General features: G+C 34.3%; 1 protein-coding gene across 7 annotated transcripts in view; it reads right to left on the reverse strand.

Annotated features, from left to right (window-relative positions):
- Positions 1-1,399: 1,399 nt before the first annotated feature.
- The window catches only part of ICA1L (islet cell autoantigen 1 like), a 60,038-nt gene continuing 36,104 nt past the window's right edge, over positions 1,400-25,333 (reverse strand). For all 7 annotated transcript variants that reach the window (XM_019726840.2, XM_019726842.2, XM_074340354.1 and 4 more), the window contains 3 exons: positions 15,926-16,180; positions 14,070-14,159; positions 1,400-6,261 (listed from right to left, as the gene is read on the reverse strand). In XM_019726840.2, coding sequence (XP_019582399.2) covers positions 6,146-6,261; positions 14,070-14,159; positions 15,926-16,180 — 461 coding nt within the window. In that variant the 3' untranslated portion in view covers positions 1,400-6,145. The remainder of the gene's footprint in view (positions 6,262-14,069; positions 14,160-15,925; positions 16,181-25,333) is intronic.

Below are 25,333 nucleotides of genomic sequence, written 5' to 3' on the forward strand. Positions count from 1 at the left end.
TTGCCTAGTGACATCTTAGCCATTGCAATGTCCTACCGCAGTGCATCACTCACGTGTTTGTGGTGATGCTGGTGTAAAACCTACTATGCTGCCAGTCATATAAAAGTGTAGCACACACACACAAAAAGTGTAGCACATACAGTTATGTTCAGTACATACCTGATAATGATAAATAACAGTGTCTCTGGCTTATGTATTTGCTAGAATACACTTTTTGTCTTATTTTAGAGTATTTCTCCTTATTATAGAAGTTTTCTGTAAAACAGTATGCCGTGTTACATGTAACAACTTCATACATCTCCTGTTTACTGTGCCTTTTGATTGCATGATCTCTTGTGCTTAATTTAATCTCATGTTGTATAAACTTAGTGTAGCCTCAGTGTACAGTGGTTATAAAGAGTCTTCAGTACTGTACAGTAGTCAGGCCTTGACATTCACTCACTGACTCACCCTGAGCAACTTCCAGTCCTGCCAGCTCCATTCATGGTAAGTACCCTATATGGGTATACCATTTTTTACCTTTTATACTGTATTTGTACTGTACCTTTTTTAGGTTTAGATATGTTTAGGTACATAAATACTTACCATTGTATAATACAATTGCCTCCCGTAGTCAGTACAGTAACTTACTGTACAGACTTGTACCTTAGGAGCAACAGGCTGTACCATGGAGCCTAGCTGTGTAGTAGGCTGTACCACTAGGTTTGTGTAAGTGCCTCTGTGGTGTTCACACGATGATGAAATCGCCTGAAGACGCATTTCTCAGAAGGTATCCCTGTCATTAAGCAGCGTGTGACTACATACATACTAGGTAGTAAAGTAAGATGTATTTCTTACTGTGTGTTGTAAACAAAATGATTTGAAAAGTACTGTTAGGTATAATTTGTGTATGTGCCTTTGGGATAGTCTGGTATCTTAACACAAACACAAAGATGAGATTGGAGTCTTTTAAGACATTGTTACTACATCCCTTTAATAAGTATCTCCAAATGGCTGGTTTTATCAAAAATAAAGTACTTGGTCTTTTCAACAGTTTGCATCTTCCTCAAACTGAGAATTTATCTCCTGCTAAACATTTTATAGAAGATTCTTAGGAGGTTCTGATGGTTGAAAACCTGGAGTATAAGCATTCGTCTCAATTCCATGTATTAATAAGCATTTATTTTTGAGATCATTGGGATGAGTCCAAGATGCAGAAAAGCCCTGGATTTAGGGCTACAATTTAGGTACTAGTTCTGGTGCTAGTACATGGTCATGGAATATTGGGTAAAAAAGTCACCTCTTTGAACCTATTTTCTTAATTATATGATGAAGGAAGTACTGATGATAATACTATGAGTTAAATGGCTAGTAAATATGAAAATAGCTTAACTTACAAAACTGGAAGCAAACACTTACCTCCTTTTTTTGTTAGGTAAGTTTATTCATTCTTTAGGAAAGCCGCCAGTGTTTGGTCATAGAAAATAGTCCCACTGGATTAATTTTATCTCGTCAAGTATATTATAGTCAAGACTGTTAAGCTGAAATCATAATAAAAATAGGTAACACTTACTGGTAGCTTACCAAGTGCCAGGCACATTATATGTTACTGTTTACCCTAATCTTTATAACCCTATTGAAGTCAGGTACTGCTATTTTTACTATCTTATGAGAAAATTGGAATTATCCATGGTCATACATCTGGGAAATGCCAAAGTCTGGCTTTGAACCAAGAACAATTCGAGAACTCAAACTTAACCACAAAACCTTACTGCTACTCACTGCCCTGTGTGTTCTCCTGTGTGGACGTCTTTGCTTCAGCTGCTGGCAGCTTGGTTCAGAAAGCAAAGAGAAAGTAAGCTGGTCAGACACCAGTTCCTGACCAAGCAAGTTAGTGACACAAGTCCTCACGCTCTGGATTTAAGGTTGTTATAGGTGTAGAAATTCAAGAGAAATATTTTCTTTAATGTGGAGAGTGCATCTTTTAGAGAGGCAGAAAGTGACTGCAGTTACATTTTTGGTAGGTTTTTTTTTTTTTTTTTTAATTTTTGAGGAAAATGTTTAACAAAAGTAATTTCTTCAATCTCTAACTAACTTGGTTATACACATTTCAGACAGAGAAGACAACAAAACGAAACCACCTGGATCTCAATTTAAATCATACGTGAGCTCAAAGGCACTACAAAATAATATATAATGTTAACAGTGGTTCTTCCTAGTTGGTAGGGCTGCAGACAATTTCTTTTTCTTCTTTTTAGTGTTCAGACTTTTAAATGAGAGGGTATTAATGTGAAATGGGAAAAAGCAAACAACTTTCTTTAATGTAAAAACAATGCACTTCAAAATCTTACCTATTAATGCCACGGATTGTTTTTATTGAACTCTTTAGTCTCCTTTTAAATGGCACTTAACAATGGAAAGAGAAATTTTATGTTGGGCGTATGGATGTGACCCATATTGACCAACACACATTTTTATTCCCATCCTATGCCATAGGTTTTCTTAGCCGTATTTAAACAAGTTTGAATTTCCTCCCTAGTTTAATTTCTATATCCGAAGATTCTGGGGCTGCTTCATTGCTCAAGGAAAGGAAATGCAGGGCCCTGCCAATGTGCTGGATCAATTCTGACTTTCTTCTTTTTATTCCTGCCTTCAGGAAATCAGGTTAAATACTATGGCTTATATTTCACCGGTTATTGCTTCTAGGCACCACATTTTGATATTTGATAATTTGTATTTTGTTACTGAGTATTTACACAAAGAACACACATTCTGTTATTTCCTGTATCTTACAGAGTCCTTTATGTAAGAAGTAAATTAGAAAGAATGAGTCTCACAAGGATACTAATTGCCCTGGTTTTATGTTCATTAGTTGGAGCAAAAGTAATTGCAGTTTAAAAGGTTAAAAATAATTGCAAAAACCGCAATTACTTTTGCACCAACCTAATAGATCAATTCAAACTACCTTCCTCACTACTACTATGTTCCTAAGGTAAAACCCAAGTTTTTTAATAGGGAAACAATTGGATTTGTATTGAGTACTTTAAGAAATAAACTTTTTTGTTTATGCCATCTTGTAATCTTTATTTAAAAAGGCCCAGAAAAACAGAGCACATTCAAATTTCCTTTGTTCTTATGCTGTAAGAACTCTACATTTCCAGATGGTCTGTAAAGATAGTTATGTGAAATAAATATCCACAGTTGAAATACACTTTTCTCATTGTGCAATACTGAAACGTACTTTGTTAAAATACAGTTTGTTTCTAACCATATCAAAGCTATGTTTTACAATTAATGAAAAATTTCAAAAATATAAAGTTACACTTATCTTAATATGCCCTGCTATTCCTGACTTTCAAGTGAAGTGGTTGTAGAAAGATTAGGCAGATTTTAGAACTGGGCTTTTCTAATGTTAAATGCATTCATATTTGCTATTAAAAGGTAAAAGATAGGTATTTCCATTGAATATAAAAAGCATCTATTTGAAAGAGTTCTTAGCCTACCTTTGTTTAAGGTTAATTAATTTACTTTTTATTGAATGGAAGATCTAGATATAGACAAATAGCAACTGGTCACCTTTTTGTTCTGTTTATTCTGTCCCATCCTTCACTCCCTATTGAATATGTGGTTGGTTTCCTGTATTAGCAATCTAGGTGTATAATAGCCAAATTTTTGTATCTGGTCCCTAAATGAATGAATGAGCTTCAAATAACTAATCTTGAGAAAATATGAATGGTTGCCTTAATTTTAATAACTAAGTTTTCAATGTACTCTTAAATGAAGTTGTTGGACTTATTGAAGTTATTACTGTGTTTCCCCGAAAATAAGACCTAGCCAGACATCAGCTCTAATGCGTCTTTTGGAGCAAAAATTAATATAAGATCCGGTCTTATTTTACTAAAATATAAGACCGGGTCTTACACAACATAAGACCAGGTCTTATATTAATTTTTGCTCCAAGAGACGCATTAGAGCTGATGGTCCGGCTAGGTCTTATTTTTGGGGAAACACGGTACTTAACTAGACTTGCTAAAGGCATTTAATGCTGCATTGGGTTAAATGGGCAACTACATACTCTGTTGAAAGACAATGTTAGAGACACTGAGAACTGAATAATAAAAATCCATTGTTTGTTTCTATTTTTTGAAACCCTTTGCTCTTGGAAAACTGAGGGCAGTATCCCTTCACATTCATAGTCTGGGATTCATACTTCTTGCTTGGAGAGACTATGGTTTTCCTCTGAGAGTTATGGTGTCTTTGTTTATCTGAGATAACGGACTGCTTTGCATGCATATCAAGGAGATAAATAGTTTGAACTAATGCATTAATGAAAGAACTTAGTAACAGAAAAATGGCACAAACTCAATGGTATAAAGTCAGCATTTTTGGAGGTACTCAAAGCTGACAGGAGAGTCACCTTGGGTATAGAACTTAGATTGCAAGTCATAATCGATACCCTTGGTGATTGCATCTTGGCAGAACAAAGACAATATTGCATTCTTGGGAATTTCACGAATAAAAAGCAAGAGTTAAAAAATGCTTCTGAAGGGTTAACCAAATAAAAATAATAAGCATTGAAAAGATTTTAAGGAAAGACTTCGTGGGTCTGTGTTTCTGACCCTCAGATAAGGTCTTTCCAACGTATGCAGAACTTGGCCATAGTCGTGCTTTTCTGGAGAACTTGTGGGCAGTTCAGATTGTAGTTAGGCAGGCCTGCTATGGCTGGGAGGTGGACTACATTTTACCTACTCTGATCCATTCCTGAAAAATGTTTTTCTACATACAATGACTCAGACATTACAAACAGTTCTCTTATAAATAATAAGCCTGTTTAGAACTAAGCACATGGAAACTATTGTGGACAATTAAGTTAAAATGCTTATTATGGAGATGCCATGGGCTGGATGACAAAAATGAGACACCTGGAGAACTGCCTCAAAATGAAGGGGTGGGCAGGGAAAACAAATAGGAAATTGAGTGATTGATGTGTGTATACAGTGGCTATTTTCATTAACTTGCACTATTTTCAGTTATATAACCCCCCCTAGTACTCAGATTCAAAACCCTCTATGGGTTAACAGTTTTTCCTTAGTAACCAAATAGAGCCTCAGATGATGTCACCCAAAGAAAGGGAAAAGTGGAAAAATAAGACACTCCTTATTGATCATGTCGAGTTTTCTGTAACTCTGCCAGGAAGTATTCTGGGTTAAATCACATCAAGAAATATGGGTAATTATACAAATATGCATAAGGTGTTTAGAATTTATCCCTCATTAAGATGGAAGTTTGTGGGTAATTTCAGGACTGCTATTGACAATTGCTTAGGGAGTGTCCCCCCACACTCTTCAGGAAGAATATGAATACTGTAAGTTATGGTAGCAATGTGAAAAATCAAGCCTGAAAACACCTGTACAATGTCTTGAATATTACTAGATATTCTTCTGATTTGTGAAATGGGAAGAGATTTTTCTGTTTCTACGGAGGATGTGCTTAGCAAATACACCATCCTGCTACTTCATGAAAATTTGATAATGGAATTGGGGGGGAGGGGTCCATGATTTTCTATAAAGGAAAAAAAACTGAGTAATATTTGTATAACATTTTAGCCTCTAAGTGGAGAAAACAAGCACCAGGTTTCTGTTTCTCTGATTTCATTAAAGCAAACTGGGTTCTCAAATCTTTTTCTACCTTTCTAACTAAAGATGAAACTGGACTGGTTCTAGTGTTATTTTCCAAAACAGAACATTCTGCTTGCCACTATTTTATTTAAAAACCAACCCCAAATCACCATCCAATTTACATGCTGTCCTTTATCCACATAAAGATTCTCATAGCCAGCAACTCTTACATAAAAGGCTTTCTAAAAAGATAAGCCCAACTCCTTATTGACAGAATCGTTCCTAGTTGTTATTTTGAAATTTTATCTATTTCAGACTCAACAGTTTCTAAAATTTTCCATGTATTATCAACAGCTGCAAATCTAAGATATTAAAAAGACACTTAATCTATTCCATTGTGATCACTGCCATCTGTTTAAAGTTGGCTGACAAGTGTTATATTCACAAACACGATGCTTTTGAGTATGGGTTACAATATAAACTTTCCCCCAGGCAATATGTTACAAAACTGATATCTCAAGGCCATTGAAGTTATTTCATATTTTCAGTCAAGCATTAAGAAGCTCATCATCTGAGTGTCCAATAGCATCTGGGTTTGAAAGTGGATCCAAGTCTGCAAATAGATTGAACCAAGCTGACATGTCTTGGTTACCATTGTTGGGAGCTATTAAAGAAAAAAAAAAAAAACACGTTAAAGAGTCTCAGATTTCTGAATTCATATTATTGTACCTCTTTTATGATTTTAAAATAGATGCTTCTTTTGAATAAAAAAAATTTCTGACAACTGACAAGAATTAACTATCAATTATATCCCCATGAGAATAATTTTTAAAGCTAGTGCAGATACCTTGTGCTTTGCTGAGGCTCTAATATCTAAGTAATTACATGTTTCTCTGAGAAAGGACTTGATTAGACATGAAAAGGCAGGCAGTAGTACAGTTTTCTTAGAAACACTAAGATAATTTATAGAAGGCTCTCAGATAAGGTTCAAAATTAAAAGTAACCTTTGCTCCTACAAAGTAGAAATGTTACATTGTAAACTTGGTGCTTAAAATCTATGTTATAAAAACAATGTTAAAATGCTAACATGAAAAAAAATCTCCCTAATTCTATCCATTAACATACTAACAATTGTCATTTTGGTTTAGTTGTTTTCTTTGTGTGCTTTACAAATTTATATGCATATATTTATTTTTCAATTACAGTTCATACACAATATTATATCAGTTTCAGATACACAACATAATGATTAGACATTTATCTTACGAAGTGATCCCCCCATTAAGTCTAGTAGTGTAGTACCCACCTGAACCATACATATTTATTACAATATTATTTCCTATATTTCCTGTGTGGTTCTTTACATCCTTGTGTCTATTTTTATAAGTGGTAATTAGTACTTCTTAATCCCGTCACCTTTTTAACTCACCCCTCTAAGCCCCTCCCATCTGGTGACCACCATTTTGTTCTGTGTATCTATGATTTTGTTTTTTCATTTATTTTGTTTTTTTAAATTCCAAATATAAGGGAAATCATATGGTATTTGTTTTTTCCTGACTTATTTCACGTAGCATAATACATTCTAGGACCATCCGCATTGTCACAATGGGAAGATTCCATTATTTTTTATGGTTGAGTAATACTCTATTTTATATATGTGCAACATCATCTTTGTCCATTTGTCTATCCATGGACACTTAGGTTGCCTCCATTTCTTGGCTATTGTAAATGCTGCACTGAACATAGGGGGACATAGGGATGCATTTATCTTTTTGAATTAGTGTTTTGGATTTCTTCAGATAAATACCCAGAACTGGAACTTCTAGGTCATATGGTAGTTTTGTTTTTAATTTTTAGGATCCTCCATACTTTTTCCATAGTGGCTGTACCACCTTGCAATTCCACCAACAGTGCACAAGGGTTCCCTTTTCTCCACATTCTCGACATTTGTTTGTTGATTTACTGATGATAGCCATTCTGACAAATGTGAAGTGATATCTCATTGTGGTTTTGACTTGCATTTCTTTGAGGATTAGTGACTTTGAGCATCTTTTCATATGTCTGTTGGCCATCTGTATGTCCTCTTTGGAGAAATGTGTTTTCAGTTCCTCTGCCTATTTTTTAATTGGATTATTTGGGTTTTTTTGGTGTTAAGTTGAATGAGTTCTTTTTAAATTTTGGATGTTAACCCCTTATCAGATGTATCATTGGCAAATACCTTCTCCCATTCAGTAGGTTGTCTTTCCTTTGGCTGATGGTTTCCTTTCCTGTACAAACACTTTTTAGTTTGATGTAGTCCCATTTGTTTATTATTTCTTTTGTTTCCCTTGCCCGAGGAGATATATCTAAAAAAATATATTACTAAGAACAATGTCAGAGTGTTTGCTACCTCTTTTTCCTCTACGAGTTTTATGGTTTCCCATTTTGAGTTGATTCTTGTATATGGTATAAGAAAGTGGTCTAGTTTCATTTTTTGCATGTGTCTGTCCAGTTTTTCCAACACCACTCATGAAAGAGACTGTCTTTACATGATTGTATATTCTTGCCTCCTTTGTCATAGATTAACTAACTATAGGCAATAGTTTATTTCTGGGCTCTCTATTCTGTTCCATTGATTGATGTGTCTGTTTTGATGCCAGTGCCATACTATATTTTGATTACTATAGCTTGTAGTACAGTTTGATATCCAGCTTTGTTCTTCTTTCTCAAGATTGCTTTGGCTATTCGGGGTCATTTGCAGTTCCATAAAAATTTTAGGATTATTAGTTCTAGTTCTGTGAAAAATGTCATTGGTATTTTAGTAAGGATGTACTGAATCTGTAGATTGCTTTGGATAGTATGGACATTTTAATGATGTTAATTCTTCCTATCCATGAACACAATATCTTCTTACATTATTTGTATCTTCTTCAATTTGTTTTTTAACCTCCTATACTTTTTTAAGTACAGGTGTTTTACCTCCTTGGTTGAACTTATTCCTAGGTATTTTATTCTTTTTGATGCAGTTGTAAATAGGATTGTTTTCTTAATTTCTGTTTCTCATATTTTGTTATTGGTATATAAGAATGCAACTGATTTCTGAATATATTTTTTACATTTAAAAAATTTTTGTATTATTAGTTTGAGGTGTACAAAAACAACATAATGATTAGGCATTCAAATACATTACAAAGTGATAACCCCAAGAAGTCTACTACCCATCTGACATCGTACATAGCTATTACAATACCATTAACTGTATTCCCTATGCTGTACTTTACATCCCATACATATCAATACATATATATATATATATATTTGACATTTGACATTTTATATTCGTTTCAGGTGTACAGTGCAATGGTTAGGCATGCGTGTAATTTATAAAGTGATTCCCTGATAAGTCTAATGTCCATCTGACACCATAGTTTTCACATTATTGATTATATTCCCTATATTGTATTTCACATCCCCGTGACTATTTTGTGACTATTAATTTGTACTTCCTATTCCCTTCACCTTTCTCACCCATTCCCCCAACCCCCCCCAATCTAGCAACCATCAGTTTGTTCATTGTATCTATGAGTCTGTTCTGCTTTGTTTGTTCATTTATTTTTTCTTTAAATCCCACATATAACTGAAATCACATGGCATTTGTCTTTTTCTGACTTATTTCACTTCCATTCATGTTGTTGCAAATGGTAAGATTTCATTCTTTTTATGGCAGAGTAATACTCCATTGTATAAATGTACCACAATTTCTTTGTCCAGTCATCTGTTGATCTGCATTTTGATTGTTTCCACATCTTGGCTGTTGTGCATAATGCTGAAGTAAATATAGGGGTGCATATATTTTTCTTGAATTAGTGTTTTGGATTTCTTTGGATAAATACCCAGGAGTGGAATTGCTAGGTCATACACAGGTAGTTCTATTTCTAAATTTTTTGAGGAACCTCCATACTGTTTTCCATAGTGGTTGCACCAATTTGTAATCCCACCCACAGTGCACAAGGGTTCCCCTTTTCTCCACATCCTCGCCAACATTTGTTGTTGATTTATTGATGACAGCCATTCTAACAGGAGTGAATGGTATCTCATTGTGGCTTTAATTTGCATTTCTCTGATGATTAGTGACGTTGAGCATCTTTTCACTTCTCTGTTGGCCATCTGTATGTCCTCTTTGGAGAAAGGTCTCTTCATGTCCTCTCCCCATTTTTTAATTGGATTTTTTGGTTCTTTTTGGTGTTGAGTTCTATGTGGTAACATTTGTCACTTCTCTTTCATTTCTAATTTCATTTATTTGGGCTCTCTTTTATTTTCCTTGATGAGTCTGGCTAAAGGTCTATTTTGTCTGTTAAAAATATTGCTACTCCAGCTTTTTTGTTTCCGTTTGCATGAAATATCTTTTTCTGTCCCTTTATTTTCAGTCCATGTGTGTCTTTCAATCTGAAGTGAGTCTCTTGTAGGCACAGATGTAAGAGTCTGTTTTTTTTTTTGTCCATTCAGCCACCCTTATGTCATTTGGAACATTTGCTCCATTACATTTAAAGTAATTATTGATAGGTATGTAGTTATTGCCATTTTATTAACTGTTTTCTGATCATTTTTGTAGTTCTCTGCTCCTTTCCTATTCTCTTGCTCTCTTCTCTGGTACGTTGATGATTTTCTATAGTGTTATTTTGATTTCCTTTTTTCTTTATTTCTTGTAAATCTCATAGACTTTTGGTTTGTGGTTACCATGTGCTTCATATATACCAATCTGTTTACGGCATTCTGTTTTGATAGTTGCTTAAGTTCAAATACATTTTACAATTACTAACATTTTTACTCACCCTGTCCACATTTATGTTTTTGTCCTTTTTTATTTCATATGTGTGTGTTTATCCCTTAATTTACTGTTGTAATTACACATGGTCTTCACACTTTTGTCTTTTCACCTTTGTACTAGCTTTACATTTGGTTGATCCACTGCTTTTACTCTTTGCCTTTGTCAGTGAGCATTTTTTTCTTTTGTATATTTTCTTATTGATATCTTTGATCTTTTCTACTTAAAGAAGTAAAAATTAAAAGTTATAAAGTTCTGGAGATCTGTTTCACAACAATTTGCATATACTTAACATTACTAAACATAGTTTTAAGACGGTAATTTTTGTTATATGTTTTCTACCACAATACAAGAATGGAAAAATCATTTTTCACCCATTACAGTAAAGATTGAATCAGGCAAAAAGCAACAATGATTCTTAAATCTAAGTGGAAATTCTGATGAAGAGCTAGAAGACTTGTGCATGGTCACAACAAAGTGTCTCTCCACAGACTGCTTAGTAATTGCAAGAGAGGATAAAATAAAACAGTAATTATATAAGAGAAAAACTGAATAACACCACTGTAATTCAATATAGTATTGGAAATCCTAGCCACAGCAATCAGGCAAGAAACAAATAGAAGGCATCAAATTGGAAAGGAAGTAAACTGTCACTATTTGCAAATGGAATGATGCTATCTATAGAAAACCCTAAAGAGTCCACCAAAAACGAATAGAATTAAAATAATTCAGTAAAGCAGCCAGATACACAATTAATATACAGATATCCATTGCATTTCTGTACACTAATAATGAACAATCAGAAGGAGAGATTAAGAAAGCAATCCCATTTACAATTGCATCAAAAGAATAAAATACCTAGGCATAAATTCAACTTAGGAGGTAAAAGTCTGAAAACTATAAGACGTTAAAGAAAGGAAGTGAAGAGGACACAAATAAATAGAAAGATATACTGTGTTCATGGACTGGAAGTATTAATATCATTAAAATGCCCATACTACTGAAAGCAATCTACAGATTCAATGTAATTCCTATCAAAATACAATGGCATTCTTCTCAAAACTAGAACAAATAATCCTAAAATTTATGTGGAACCACAAAATACCATAAACAGACAAATCAATCTTGAGAAAGAAGAACAAAGTTGAAGATATCACACTTAACTTATTTCAAACTATACTACAAAGTTAGAATAATCAAAACAGTAGGGTACTGGCACAAACGTGGACAAATCAATGGAACAGAATAGAAAGTCCTCACTTATGTGGTCAAGTAATGTAGGATAAAGGAGGTAAGAATTTACAATGGAGTAACAATAGTCTCTTCAACAAGTGGTGTTGGGAAAACTGGACAAATACATGCAAAAAAAAAGAACCACTGCCTTACACCATACACAAAAATAAACTCAAAATGGATTAAAGACTTAAATATAAGGCCTGAAACCATAAAACTCCTAAAAGAAGACATAGGTAATAAACAATTTGACATCAGTCTGAGTAATATCTTTTTGGATATGTCCCCTCAAGCAAAGAAAACAAACAAAAGTAAACAAATGGGATGTCATCAAACTAAAAAGCTGCTGCACAGTGAAGGAAATCATCAACAAAGTGAAAAGATAACCTCCTGAAAGGGAGAATATATTTGCAAGTGATACATCTGATAAGGGGTTGATACCCAAAATATATAAGGAACTCATACAACTCAGTAATGAAAAAAACCCAATCTGATAAAAAAATGGGCAGAGGACATGAAAGACATTTTTCCAAAGAAGACATAAAGATGGCCAGCAGTCATGAAAAGGTGCTCACCATCACTAATCATTAGGGAAATACAAATCAAAACCACAATGAGATGCCACCTCAGACCATTCAGAATGGCTATTACCAAAAGTCAACAAATAACAGGATGTGGAGAAAAGGGAACCCTTGTGCAAATTGTTACAGCCACTACAGCAAACAGTATGGAGATCCCTCAAAAAATTAAAAATAGGTGTACCATACTACCTAGCAATTTCACTTCTTGGTATTTATAAAAAAAAAACCTGAAAACACTTATTTGAAAAGATATATGCACCGCTATGTTCATTATAGCATTATTTACAATAGCTAAGATATGGAAGCAATTTAGATTTTCATCAATAGATGAATGGATAAAGAAGCTGTGGTGTGTGCGTGTACACACACACACACACACACACACACACACACACAATATGGAATATTATACAGCTATAAAAAACCGAAATCTTGCCATTTGCAACATGGATGGATCTAGAGGGTATTATGCTGAGTGAAATAATTCAGACATAGAAAGACAAATACTATGTGGAAACTAAAAAAAACAAAACAAAACAAAAACAGACTCATACAAACAGAGACCAAAGGGATGGTTACCAGAGAGGAGGGAAAAGGAGGATGGGTGAAAAGATGAAGGGGATTCTAGACAATAAAATGGTGATAAGTATGTATGATGACAGGTTTTTAGAATTAGTGGGATGATCACACTGTAAGGTATAAAAATGTCAAATCACTATATTGTACTCCTGAAACTGATATAACTAATATTGTATACCAGCTATTCTTATGTAAAAGAATTTAGTAAAAGAAAGAAAGAACAAAAGAAAAAAAAAAGACCTGAATTTAATCACATGGAGACTTCAGCTAAAACAGAAATAAGGAGCATTCTAGTAAAAACAAAAAATCAGTGGAACAGTTTCAGATTAAAAGACGCTAAAGAGACATGGCAAAAGAATACAACATATGACCCTAGACTTGACATACCAGAGGGGGAAAGTGCTATAAAGGACATTACTGGGTCAACTCCCAAAATTGGAATAATAAATGGTAGATTATAGAAAAGTGTTATGTTAATATTATATTTCCCAAAGTTTACAATCATATTCTGGTGATGCAAGAGAATATATTTGTTCTTAGGAAACACAAACTGAAGTAGTTAGGGGTAAAAGGTCATGATGTATGTAACTCACTCTCAATTGGTTCAGAACAAAAGAACACAGAGGCCTGCATAAAGCGATTGGGGTAAAATACTAACAATCGGCGAATCTAGGTAAAGGGTATACCACCTAGGTAAAGGGTATACTAGTGTTTTTTGTGCTATTTTCATTTATGCAATATTTATGTACATTTGAAATTCTTTCTAATTAAAAGTTTTAAAAAAATCAACATCAGTGACCAAGATTAATATGTATCTAAAATACTGCAAGACAGAATGTATCTATTTTCTATGTATACTATACATGGTAATTACAACATGGACCAGCTCTGCAGACAATATGGTGAATATTCCATATATGTTAGTAATTACCATGTCCCAGGCCCATGCTAAGTGCCTGAATGCATTGTTTGTGTATAGTCATGCTGTAGTCAAGCAGCATCTTCTATCCCCAGTGCTATTATCCACTATCAACAGACCTTAACACAAAATATAAAAGACTAAAGTACAGAATTTAGTTTACTATGACAAGCTCACAATTTCTATCCAATTCTTTGTATGCTGAGGGAGAGCCAGGTACAGCTTTCATTTTAATTCATTATTAACAAAATATTTTTCTGGATAATGTGAGACAAGGACTCTAAAATGATCCTTTTCTAAATTTATCTAAATTCAACTGATTGTTAACATAGTGGCAAAGAATATAAACAACTTACACTTTGTTAATTTCTCTGGACTCTGTGAAGGCACCGGCTGGTTATCAGTGTGTGAAAGGGGAAGTTCGAATCCCCCTTTGGAGGCCCAGCCTAGGGGGGGAGAGAAGTCATGAATTATCCATTGTTAATCAAATAAGAAATAGCATCAGAAAAACAAGAAAAGTATCTAATAAATCTTCCAAGCTTTGTACCAGGGTACAGTATAGAGGTATAAAACACTTAGAATTTATCTGCAATTATGTATTTTATTCAAATCATATCAGTTTAGTCCCAACTAGAGTTAGATTAGACTTCCTTACAGTTTCAAAGTGGTTTTGAAACACAGTCATGCATTACATAATGAAGATTCAGTCAATGACAGACTGCATTTACGACAGTGGTCCCATAAGATTATAATGGAGCTGAAAAACTTCTATCGCCAAGCTGACATCCTCGCTGTCTTAACGTAATGTGACAGCACAATGCATTCCACGTTTGTAGTGATGCTGGTGTGAACAAACCTGCACAGACAGTTGTATAAAAGTATAGCACATAAGTTGCAGTAGTAGGCTATATAACCTGTAGGTTTGTGTAAATACACTCTATAGTGTTTGCACAATGACAAAATTGCCTAAATGACACATTTCTCTGAACATTTCCCCATGTTTAATGGGTACATGAGTGCAAACACAAGTTTTTTTAAACAACTGCAAATGGATAAGGTTTAGAAAGAGAAGAAGTTCTAAGGATCAGAGAGGAAATAGACCTGATAATTAGAATCTTGAAACCAGTAATTATGTTTATGCCATTGGACTCAGAAATCCAATTCCTACAAATTTATTTTAAGGAAATAACTGGATTGGGACTCTAAAATACTCAGGCTCCAGCCCAAGTTCCAATACTGAACATAAGTAAAAAAAAGTGACACAAGCAAAGATTCCTCAGAGAGATCTGAAAATATTCAATATGGTTATAGAAAATGGTAAGTATGTAGAAGAAAGGTAGGCGATAAGGATAGAAATGCAGGGACAGGCAGGTTATATCCTTGAGCCCATGGTGCTTCATTTTTAATAAATGTAACCAGGGTGCTGACATCAGAATTTGCTTGGAGAATAAACTCTGGAGGAAGCTTAGACGGTGAACTGGGGGTTGGGAGATCTGTAAAGTGGACTCTTGCAGCAACCCAGGACCCTAAATGAGGCTCTAAATGGCTCTGGTAGTGGAGGCAGAGAGGAGCGGTGGGAAATTTGAGACGTTTTAGAAAAAGAATTGACAGGATTAGTAACCAATATGGAACTGGGGAGCAAAATGACTCCCAAAGTGCTGGGTTGGACACAGGATGGTAGAACAGCAGGTGAGTAGAGGGAGTCCTTGACATATAAACAAAGAAGATGACCCCTTCCTCAGGAAAAAACCCTGCCCTTGGCTTTCTACTTTAGTCCCCACTCCTGCAGCCTTTCCCAGAAGGCTGCCATAGAACTCCGTCTCTTGTCAACTCTGAACCCACAGGAAGAAAACACACCAAGTTTTGCTAGGCAGAAGAAACAGTATTACCTGCCTGTCCTAGGTAGGGGTAACAGCAGGTCAAGAATTTCAGACAAGACACTGATTTTCTGTGTAGAGAAGACACCTGGTAAAGTCAGTGAAGAAAATGTGGGGTTTGGTGGAGGTGGCAGGAAAGCAGCCCTTGTTATACTATCATTGGCAGACTCCAAGGGTGATAATAGTTTTTATTTTTCCAGTTGATTTGTGTGACTGCAGGTTTTATCTAGTAGTATTTAAAATCAATCCTACTGATTTTAGCATCCACATGAACATAGTTTTGATTCACAAGGACAAAATAAGTCACGGTGTCCAAGTGTTTCATAGACACTTACTGTTGAAAGCTCCAGCAGCATGAAGGCCAAGGTCAAAGAGATGTGAAGGAAGGAATCGTGCAGAATGAGCAAGAGGCTCAGATCCCACAGATTGCTCGTGGGACATGAGACTGGCATTGGGGCTCCCAAAGGCAGCCTGGCATTCTTGGGTAAATTCACTAGTACTTGAAGAAACAGGACTTAGGAGATTGTTCAGAAATGAGAATTCCTTCTCAAAATCGTCTTCCAATGAATCCTCAGGTAAATCTCTTGTAACTGTTGAGTGAAAATAAAAACAATGGCTTTTTTCTTTTTGAGGAAATGAGAGTAGGATATAGGGCAAATCAAATTTGTTTGATTGCTCTCATATTTTATTAATTTTTAATAAACTGGAAGTTTATGTGAAAATTACTTCTAATTAGGTAAGCTATGGATCAAAATGACCACAGTAAACAATGAAGATATATGAATATCTACATAAGAAATAAACAACCACCTATGTAAGATGGAAACTACAGGAGATGCAAGGAGAAATACAAACAAATTAATTATAGGAAACTCTAATATATCACTCAGTTAAAAAAAAACACGAGAAAAGTAAAGATGTAAGAGATCTAAACAGCATAATCAATAAGATATTTTGAATATATACAAACCCTAATAGAAAATATAACTTCATCTCAAGCACACATTGAAAATTCACAAAAATTAATTATACTAAGGCACACAAAAATGTCAGAGTTTCTTGAAGAAATATTACAAACAACATATTCTGATTACAATGCAATAAAATGAAATAATTTTAAAAATGAAAAAATCTAAAAGGCTCTTCCACCTGTAAATTTTAATACCTTGTATTAACTCTTGGTTGAAAGGGAAATGGAATTCTGAAAAATAGTGATAAAGAAGACATTTCAAATTATAATCCATGGGATACTTAAATAGCAATTAACAGAGGAAAAATAATGACCCTAAATACCTTTATTAAGTAAAAACAAAAGAGAAGGGCTTCCAATATGATAGAGTGAGGAGGTCTATGAACCTGCACACCAGTTTTTAAATAACTGGTGGAAATTATTTTAAAAACAGCCATTTAAAGTCTCTTAGAAGTTGTTCCAAGGACACACATCAAATGAAGAAATGTTTGTTCAAGGAAGTCTAGTAATATTTAGCAATAATGAGAGACTGGTATGTAAACTAAGAACCACTCTCTTCTTTCCAACTCGCAGTTCAGGAAGATGGAAGTTCCGCTCTAGCCTAGTGCAGCCAAGAACATAGGGCTCCCTTTCCCTACAGCTCTCAGCCAAGAGCTATCTTCCCAGGAGGGGTAGATGTCAGCATTTCATATCCTGTACCTGGTTACCTGTCGCTAAGGCAAAATCCAGGGGAGTACAGTCAAGAGGTAGAAACTCTTATTTCCCAAGACACCAAGACCCCAGTCATGGGCTGGAGACTGATTTGGGTGTGGCATGCTGAAACTCTGGAGGCCCCAATCACTTGACCCTGCCCATAGGTGGTAGTTTCATGCAGGAAGAGGCAAGCCCCAAATACCTAAGACTACTGTCACCCTCCACACTTAGCACTCAGCTCCTACAACAGGATGTCACTCAAAGAAAAATATGTGTCCACCCCTGCATCAAGGCATGACTCAGGGATTTTGCCTGGAGGGAGAAACTGCGAAGTAGATAGCTCCTAATCTTTTCCCAAAGGAACTGACTTCACTTGCAACAGAGTTTGAAGAAATTCAAGCTTACGGATACTCTCAAAAACAGTGGAAATTGTGGTGCAAGGCAATTGGGAGGAGATTGGTAGATTTCACTGGACAATGAATTAGATTTATTGTAGGCTAACCAGTTTACCTGAGGAACTAGGGGGAAAAGCCAGCAGGGAAGAGCATGCCTATAATAACAAATCTCAAACATTTACCTTAGGAACTATCCTTTCATAGAAGTCCAAATTTGATTGATTTTTGTCTGTAGAACAATTTAAGGTCCAGGGCATTTTTGAAAACAATAGAACAAACAGCTGGAAATTACCAGAGTTTAACTGCTGGGTGTAATCAGGGAAAGAGGCTTAAAAAGAACTGCTCCAAAACCACTGTCACTCCAGGGTGACTAAGTATAACTAAGCCTGCATCCCATGAGGAGTTCCACTAGTGGAGGAACGGATTCCACTGAAATAATCCAGCCTTTCACCAGACAAATATACAAATAATAACAAGCCCCAGAAGGGAGGACTAGTAGCCAAGGTTGTGAAAATGTATCATCCAAAATGTCCAGTTTCCAACAAAAAATAACAAGGCATGCAAAAAATGAATGAATGAATAAATAAATAAATAAATAAATAAATAAATAAATAAATTGTGTGTGTGTGTGTGTGTGTGTATGACCCATTTTAACAGCAAGAAGGCAAGCAACAGAAACTGCCTGTGTGAGAAATCGAATGTCAGATTTAACAGACAAAGCTTTCAAAGTAGTGCTTATAAACATATTCAAAGAACTAAAGGAAAATATGATTAAGGAAGTGAAGTGATACATGTGTTAATTAGATGGAGAGAATCTTTTCACAATGTATATATATATCCACAAATGTATACTTTCAATAATTTACAATTTTATCTCAATAAAGCAGAAAAATTTTAAAAAGCAATCTTAAAAAAAGGAAGGTATGATAACAATGTTGCATCAAATAGAGAATATCAATAAACAGTTAACAGATCACAAAAAAGAACCAAATAGAAATTCTGAAATTGAAAAGTACAGTAACTGAAATGAAAAATTCACTACAGAGGATCAACAGTAGATCTGAAGTAGCGTAAGAAAGAATTAGCTAACTTCAAGACACACTAGTAGAGATTATGCAATTCAAAGAACAGAGAGACCAAAAGAATATAGAAAAATGAACAGAGCCTTAGAGAAACGGTGGGCCAATATCAAAAGTACCAGTATACACATAATAAAAGTCTCAAAAGGATGGGGGATTGGCGTTGAAGAAATAATGGAAAATGTCCCAACTTTGTTGAAAACAATCTCACCCAACAAGCTTTAAAAAACCCAAATAGAATCAATACAAATAGATCCTTATCTAGACACATCACTGACAAACTATTGAAAGCCAAAGATAAAGACAAAATCCCCACATTCATGGACTGCAAGGATCAATATAGTCCACATGGCAATTAACTCCAAATTGATGGGTGAATTTAACATAATACCTATGAAAATCCTAGTAGGCTTTTTTTTTTTTTGTAAAAATGGACAAGCTAATTGTAAAATTTATATAGAAATGCAAAGGGATTAGAGTAGTCACAACAATTTTGAAAAAAGGGCAGTGTTGTGGGATTTACACTACCTAATTTCAAAATTTACTATAAAGCCACAGTAATCAAGATGGTATGGTACTGACCAAGGATAGGTATATAGATCAGTGGGACAGAATTTAGAATCAGGAAGTACACTCTTACATGTTTTGGTCACTTGATTTCAACAAAAATGCCAAGAAAATTCAATGGAGATAGCGGAGTCTTTTCAAAAAACGGTGCTGGAACAACTGGTGCATATGCAACAAACAAAAACAAATTTAAAAAACTTAGATACCATATACAACAGTTGACTCAAAATTATAGTCTCACATGTAAGAGCTAAAATTATAAAATGTCGAGAAGAAAACATGAGAAATCTTTGTCACCTTGGGTTATGCAGAATTCTTACATATAACACTAAAAGAACAATCGAGAGAAGAAAAAATAGTAAATTAGACTTCATAAAATTTTTTAAAAGTTTATTGGGGTGACAATTGTTAGTAAAGTTACATAGATTTCAGGTGTACAAGTCTGTACTACATCTACATCTCACATTATGTGTTCACCACCCAGAGTCAATTCTCCTTCCATCACCATACATTTGACCCCGTTTACCCTCTTGTAGTTCCTCCTACCCCCTTACCCTCCGGTTACCACTAAACTATTGTCTATGTCTATGAGTTTTTGTTTCTTCATTTGTTTGTCTTGTTCTTTTGTTTTCAGTTTTATATACTACATATCAGTGAAATCATATGGTTCTCCACTTTTTCTGTCTGATTTATTTCGCTTAGCATTATAATCTCAAGATCCATCCGTGTTGTCGCAAATGGTACTATTTCATCTTTTCTTATGGCCAAATAGTATTCCATTGTACATATATATATATATATATATATCACAATTTCTTTATCCATTAATCTATTGAAGAACACTTTAGTTGTTTCTATGTCTTGGCCACCGTAAATAAAGCTGCAATGAACATTGGAGTACATATGTCTTTATGGATAAATGTTTTCAGATTTTTTGGGTAGATACCCAGGAGAGGGATTGGGGGGTCATATGGTAATTCTATTCTTAATTTTTTGAGGAACCTCCACACTGCCTTCCATAGCAGCTCATCAACAGTGTATGAGGGTTCCTTTTTCTCCACAGCCTCTCCAGCAGTTGTTACTATTTGTCTTGTTGATGATAGCCATTCTAACTGGGGTGAGGTGATATCTCATTGTGGTTTTTATTTGCATTTCTCTGATAATTAGGGATATAGAGCATTTTTTCATGTCTATTGGCCATTTGTATGCCCTCTTTGGAGAAATGTCTTTTCTGGTCCTCTGCCCAGTTTTTAGATTGTTTGTTTTTTGGTTGTTGAGTTTCATGAGTTCCTTATATATTTTGGATATTAGCCCCTTATCGGAGGCATTGTTTGTAAAAATCTTCTCCCATTTGGTTGGTTGCCTCTTTATTTTATAGATAGTTTCTTTTGCTGTGCAGAAGCTTTTTAGTTTGACATAGTCCCATTAATGTATTTTAGCTTTTATTTTTCTTGCCTTTGGAGTCAAATTCATAAAACGCTCTTTGAACCCAAGGTCCATAAGTTTAGTACCTATGTTTTCGTCTATGCAGTTTATTGTTTCAGGTATTATGCTTAAGTCTTTGATCCATTTTGAATTAATTTTGGTACACGGTGACAGCAGTCTAGTTTCATTCTTTTGCACGTGTTTTCCAATTCTCCCAGCACCATTTATTGAAGAGGCTGTCTTTTCTCCATTGTATGTTTTTGGCTTGTCAAAAATTATCTGTTCATATTTATGTGGGTTTATTTCTGGGTTCTCAATTCTATTCCATTGGTCTGTGTGTCTGTTTTTCTGCCAATACCATGCTGTTTTGATTATTGTTGCCCTGTAGTACAAGCTGAAGTCAGGGAGTGTGATGCCTCCAGCATTGTTCTTTTTTCTTAGGTTTACTTTGGCTAGTTGGGGTCTTTTGTGGTTCCATACAAATCTGATGATTTTTTGTTTTATTTCTTTAAAAATTGTCATTGGGGTTTTGATGGGGATTGCATTAAATCTGTATATCGCTTTGGGTAATATGGCCATTTTAACTATGTTGATTCTTCCAATCCATGAGCACAGAATGTCTTTCCATTTCTTTGTGTCTTCTTCAATTTCTTTCAAAAATATCTTATAGTTTTCAGTATATAGGTCTTCCCCATCCTTGGTTAAGTTTATTCGTAGGTATTTTATTCTTTTTGTTGCAATTGCAAAAGGAATTGTTTTTTTAAATTTTTTTTCCTGAGATTTCATTGTTAGTATATAGGAATGCAATGGATTTTTGTACATTAATTTTGTAGCCAGCAACTTGACTGTATTCATAGATTGTTACGAATAGCTTTTTGGTGGAGTCTTTACGGTTTTCTATATATAGCATCATGTCATCTGCAGAGTGACAATTTAACTTCTTCATTCCCAATTTGGATTCCTTTTATTTCTTTCTCTTGCCTGATTGCTCTGTCTAGGACTTCCAATACTACGTTGAAAAGCCCTGTTGTGTTCCTGAACGTAGAGCAAAGGGCTTCAGTTTTTCACCATTAATTATGATATTAGCTAAGGGTTTATCATATGTGGCCTTTATAATGTTAAGGTATTTTCCTTCTATACCTATTTTATTAAGTGTTTTCATCATAAATGGATGTTGTATCTTGTCAAATGCTTTTTCTGCATCTATTGATATAATCATATGATTTTTGTCCTTTATTTTATGTGGTGTATCACACTGACGGGTTTGCATATGTTGAACCATCCTTGTGCCCCCGGGATCAACACCACTTGGTTGTGATGTATAATCTTTTTAATGCATTGTTACATTCGATTTGCTAGAATTTAAAAATTTTTGCATCTGTATTCATGAGAGATATTGCTCTGTGCTTTTCTTTTTTTGTGTTATCCTTACCAGGTATTGGTATCAGGGTAATGTTGGCCTCATAAAATGAGTTAGGGAGTACTGTCTCTTCTTCAATTTTTTGGAAGACTTTGAGCAGGATTGGTATTAGATCCTCTTTGAATGTTTGGTAGAATTCACTAGTGAAGCCATCTGGTCCCGGACTTTTGCTTTTGGGAAGGTATTGGATGACTGATTCAATTTCCTTACTGGAGATCGGTCTATTTAGATTTTCCAATTCTTCATGATTCAACCTAGGAAGGCTATATGTTTCTATGTAAGAACTGGTCCATTTCTTCTAGGATACTAAATTTGGTGGTATGTTTTCCTTAACAGTATTCTTGGATGATCCTTTGTATTTCTGTGGCATCCGTGATAACTTCCCCTCTTTCATTTCTGATTTTGTTTGTGTCTTTTGTCTTTTTATCTTAGTGAGTCTAGCCAAGGGTTTGTCAATTTTATTACTCTTTTCAAAGAACCAGCTCTTTGTCACATTAATTTATTCTATTGTATTTTGTTCTCTATGTCATTTAGTTCTGCTCTGATTTTTATTTCCTTCCTTCTACTGACTTTGGGTTTCATTTGTTCTTCTTTTTTTAGTTCTTTAAGAAGTAAAATGAGTTTATTTATCTGGGATTTCTGTTGTTTCTTGAGATAGGCCTGTAATGATATAAATTTCCCTCTTAAAGCTGCTTTCGCTGCATCCCAAAAATTTTGGTAGGATTTATTTTCATTGTCATTTGTTTCTATGTATCTTCTGATCTCTCCTCTTATTTCTTCTTTGACCTAGTCATTCTTTAAAAGTACATTGTTTAATCTCCACATATTTGTGGGTTTTCCTGCTTTCTTTTTGCAGTTGATATCCAATTTCAAAGCCTTGTGATCAGCGAATATGATTGGTATGATTTCAATCTTCTTAAATTTGCTGAGGCTAGTTTTATGTCCCAATATATGGTCTATCCTTGAGACTATTCCATGTACACTAGTAAAGAATGTATAGTCTGATGTTCTAGGATGAAGTGCTCTATATATGTCAATTATGTCCATTTCACCTAATGTGTCATTTAGGGTTGATATTTCTTTATTTATTTTCTGTTTGGATGATCTATTCATAGCTGTCAATGATGTATTTAGGTTCCCTACTATAATTGTGTTTCAGTCAATTTCTCCTTTTAGTTCTGTTAGTAGTTGCTTGGCATAAAATTCTCAAACTTATGTTTTTAGAGCAAAACTAAGAAAATAAGACAAAGATAAAATACTTACAAGTCATATATCTGAAAAAGTACTTGTTTTAAGAATATATTTAAAAATTGCAACTTAGTGATAAGATAAATGACCTGATTAAAAAATCGTTAATCAGTCTTAATAGATTTGCCAATGAAGAAGATATATAAGTGGCCAATAAGCACATGAAAAGAAGCTTAACATCATAAGTCACTGGATAAATACAAATTAAAACCACAAATTAAAAGCACTAGAATGTATATGATAAAAAGACAGACAATACCAAATGCTGATAAAGGTGTGGTGAAACTAGAAATCTCATACTTCGTAAGTAGCAATGAAATGATACAGCCATTTTGAAAAGCAGTTTGGAGGGTTCCTTAAAAAGTTAAATTCAAATTTATAACATAATCTAGCAATTCCACTCCTAGAAATCTGATTAAGGAAAATGAAAATATATGTCCATAAAAGGGGAAATATTTGAATATTCATAGCAGCAATATTACAATAGCCAAAACCTGGAAACAATTCAAATGTCCATCAATGGGTAAATACAATATATCTAATATCTATAATAGAGAATACTATTCATCAACAAAATGTAGTGAACTACAATAAGCAAAATGTGGTATAATAATAGAAATTATACTTATAAGTATATATTTATAATTCAGCCTTAAAAAGAAGGAAATTCTGCAGCATGTTACAAAATGGATGAACCTTGAGGATACAATGCTAAGTAAAAAAGACAAATAATGTATGATTCCACTTATATGAAGTACTGGGAGTAGTCAAAATCATAGAGACAGAAAGTAGAATGGTGTGTGTCAGAAGCTGGGGAAAGCGGGCAATAGGGAGTTACTGTTTAATGGTATAGAATTTCAGGTTACACATGAAAATAGTTATTGAGGTGGATGGTTGTAATGGTCGCACAACATTATGAATGTATTTAATACCACAAAACTGTACAGTTAAAAATGGTTAAGATGGTAAATTTTATGTTATATGTATTTTACCATATAAAAAAAGTTAAGATTTCAGAAAAAAGTAATGAACTACTGCTCTCTATAACAACATAGAGGATCGATAAACCATTATACTTAATGAAAGGCACAAAAAGCCAGACAAAAAAGACTACCTTTGTATAATTTAATTTACATGAAATGTCAAGGAAGGGGAAATTTATAGAGACAGAAATTAGATTAGCAATTTCGTAGTGCAAGGAGTGGCAGCAAGGATTAACTGCAAACAAGCATAAGATAATTTTCAGGGTAATGGAAATATTCTAATAGTCATTACGGTGCTGGTTGCACAAGTTTATAAATTTGCTAAAAATCACTGAATTTTACACTTACAGTGGGTGAATTTAACAACATTTAAATTATACCTCAATAAAGCTGTTAAACAATCAAAAGAGATTTGTATACAACTCTGCAAATAAATTTCAAAATTTAGAGAAAATGAACAACAGCTGAGAAAAATATACTTACTAAAATTGATCCCAGTACAGATAGAAAGCTTAAAAAGACCAATTTCCATAGAGAAGAAAACACAAAAAAGAACCAGGCCTACATGTTTTCACATAGAAATTAACAGCAATGCAAAAATAGTAAATAAAATATCACTGAGCTAATGCACAATGACAAAGATGGACTTATAACTGAAATGCCCACTACAATTTTAACATTGTTCTGGAGGTAGTAACCAATGCAATTAAACAAAAGAAATCAATTACAGTCATAACAATTGGTAAAGAAAAAACAGGACTATCTTGTTTGCAGATGACATGATGGTATACCTGGAAAACTCTAGAAAACCCAATGATAAACCTCAAACTATAAAAAAATTCAGCAAGGTAGCAGGACATAAAAATAACATGCAAAAATCAATAGCATTCATGTATACAAAACAATAACCAGTTAAAAGATATACTGGAAAAGAAAACCTTTCAAAAATGGTAACCAAAAAGA

Source organism: Rhinolophus sinicus, chromosome 17 (genome assembly GCF_057876585.1).
Source record: "Rhinolophus sinicus isolate RSI-liver-muscle chromosome 17, RSI-T2T, whole genome shotgun sequence".
NCBI classification, from domain to species: Eukaryota; Metazoa; Chordata; class Mammalia; order Chiroptera; family Rhinolophidae; genus Rhinolophus; species Rhinolophus sinicus.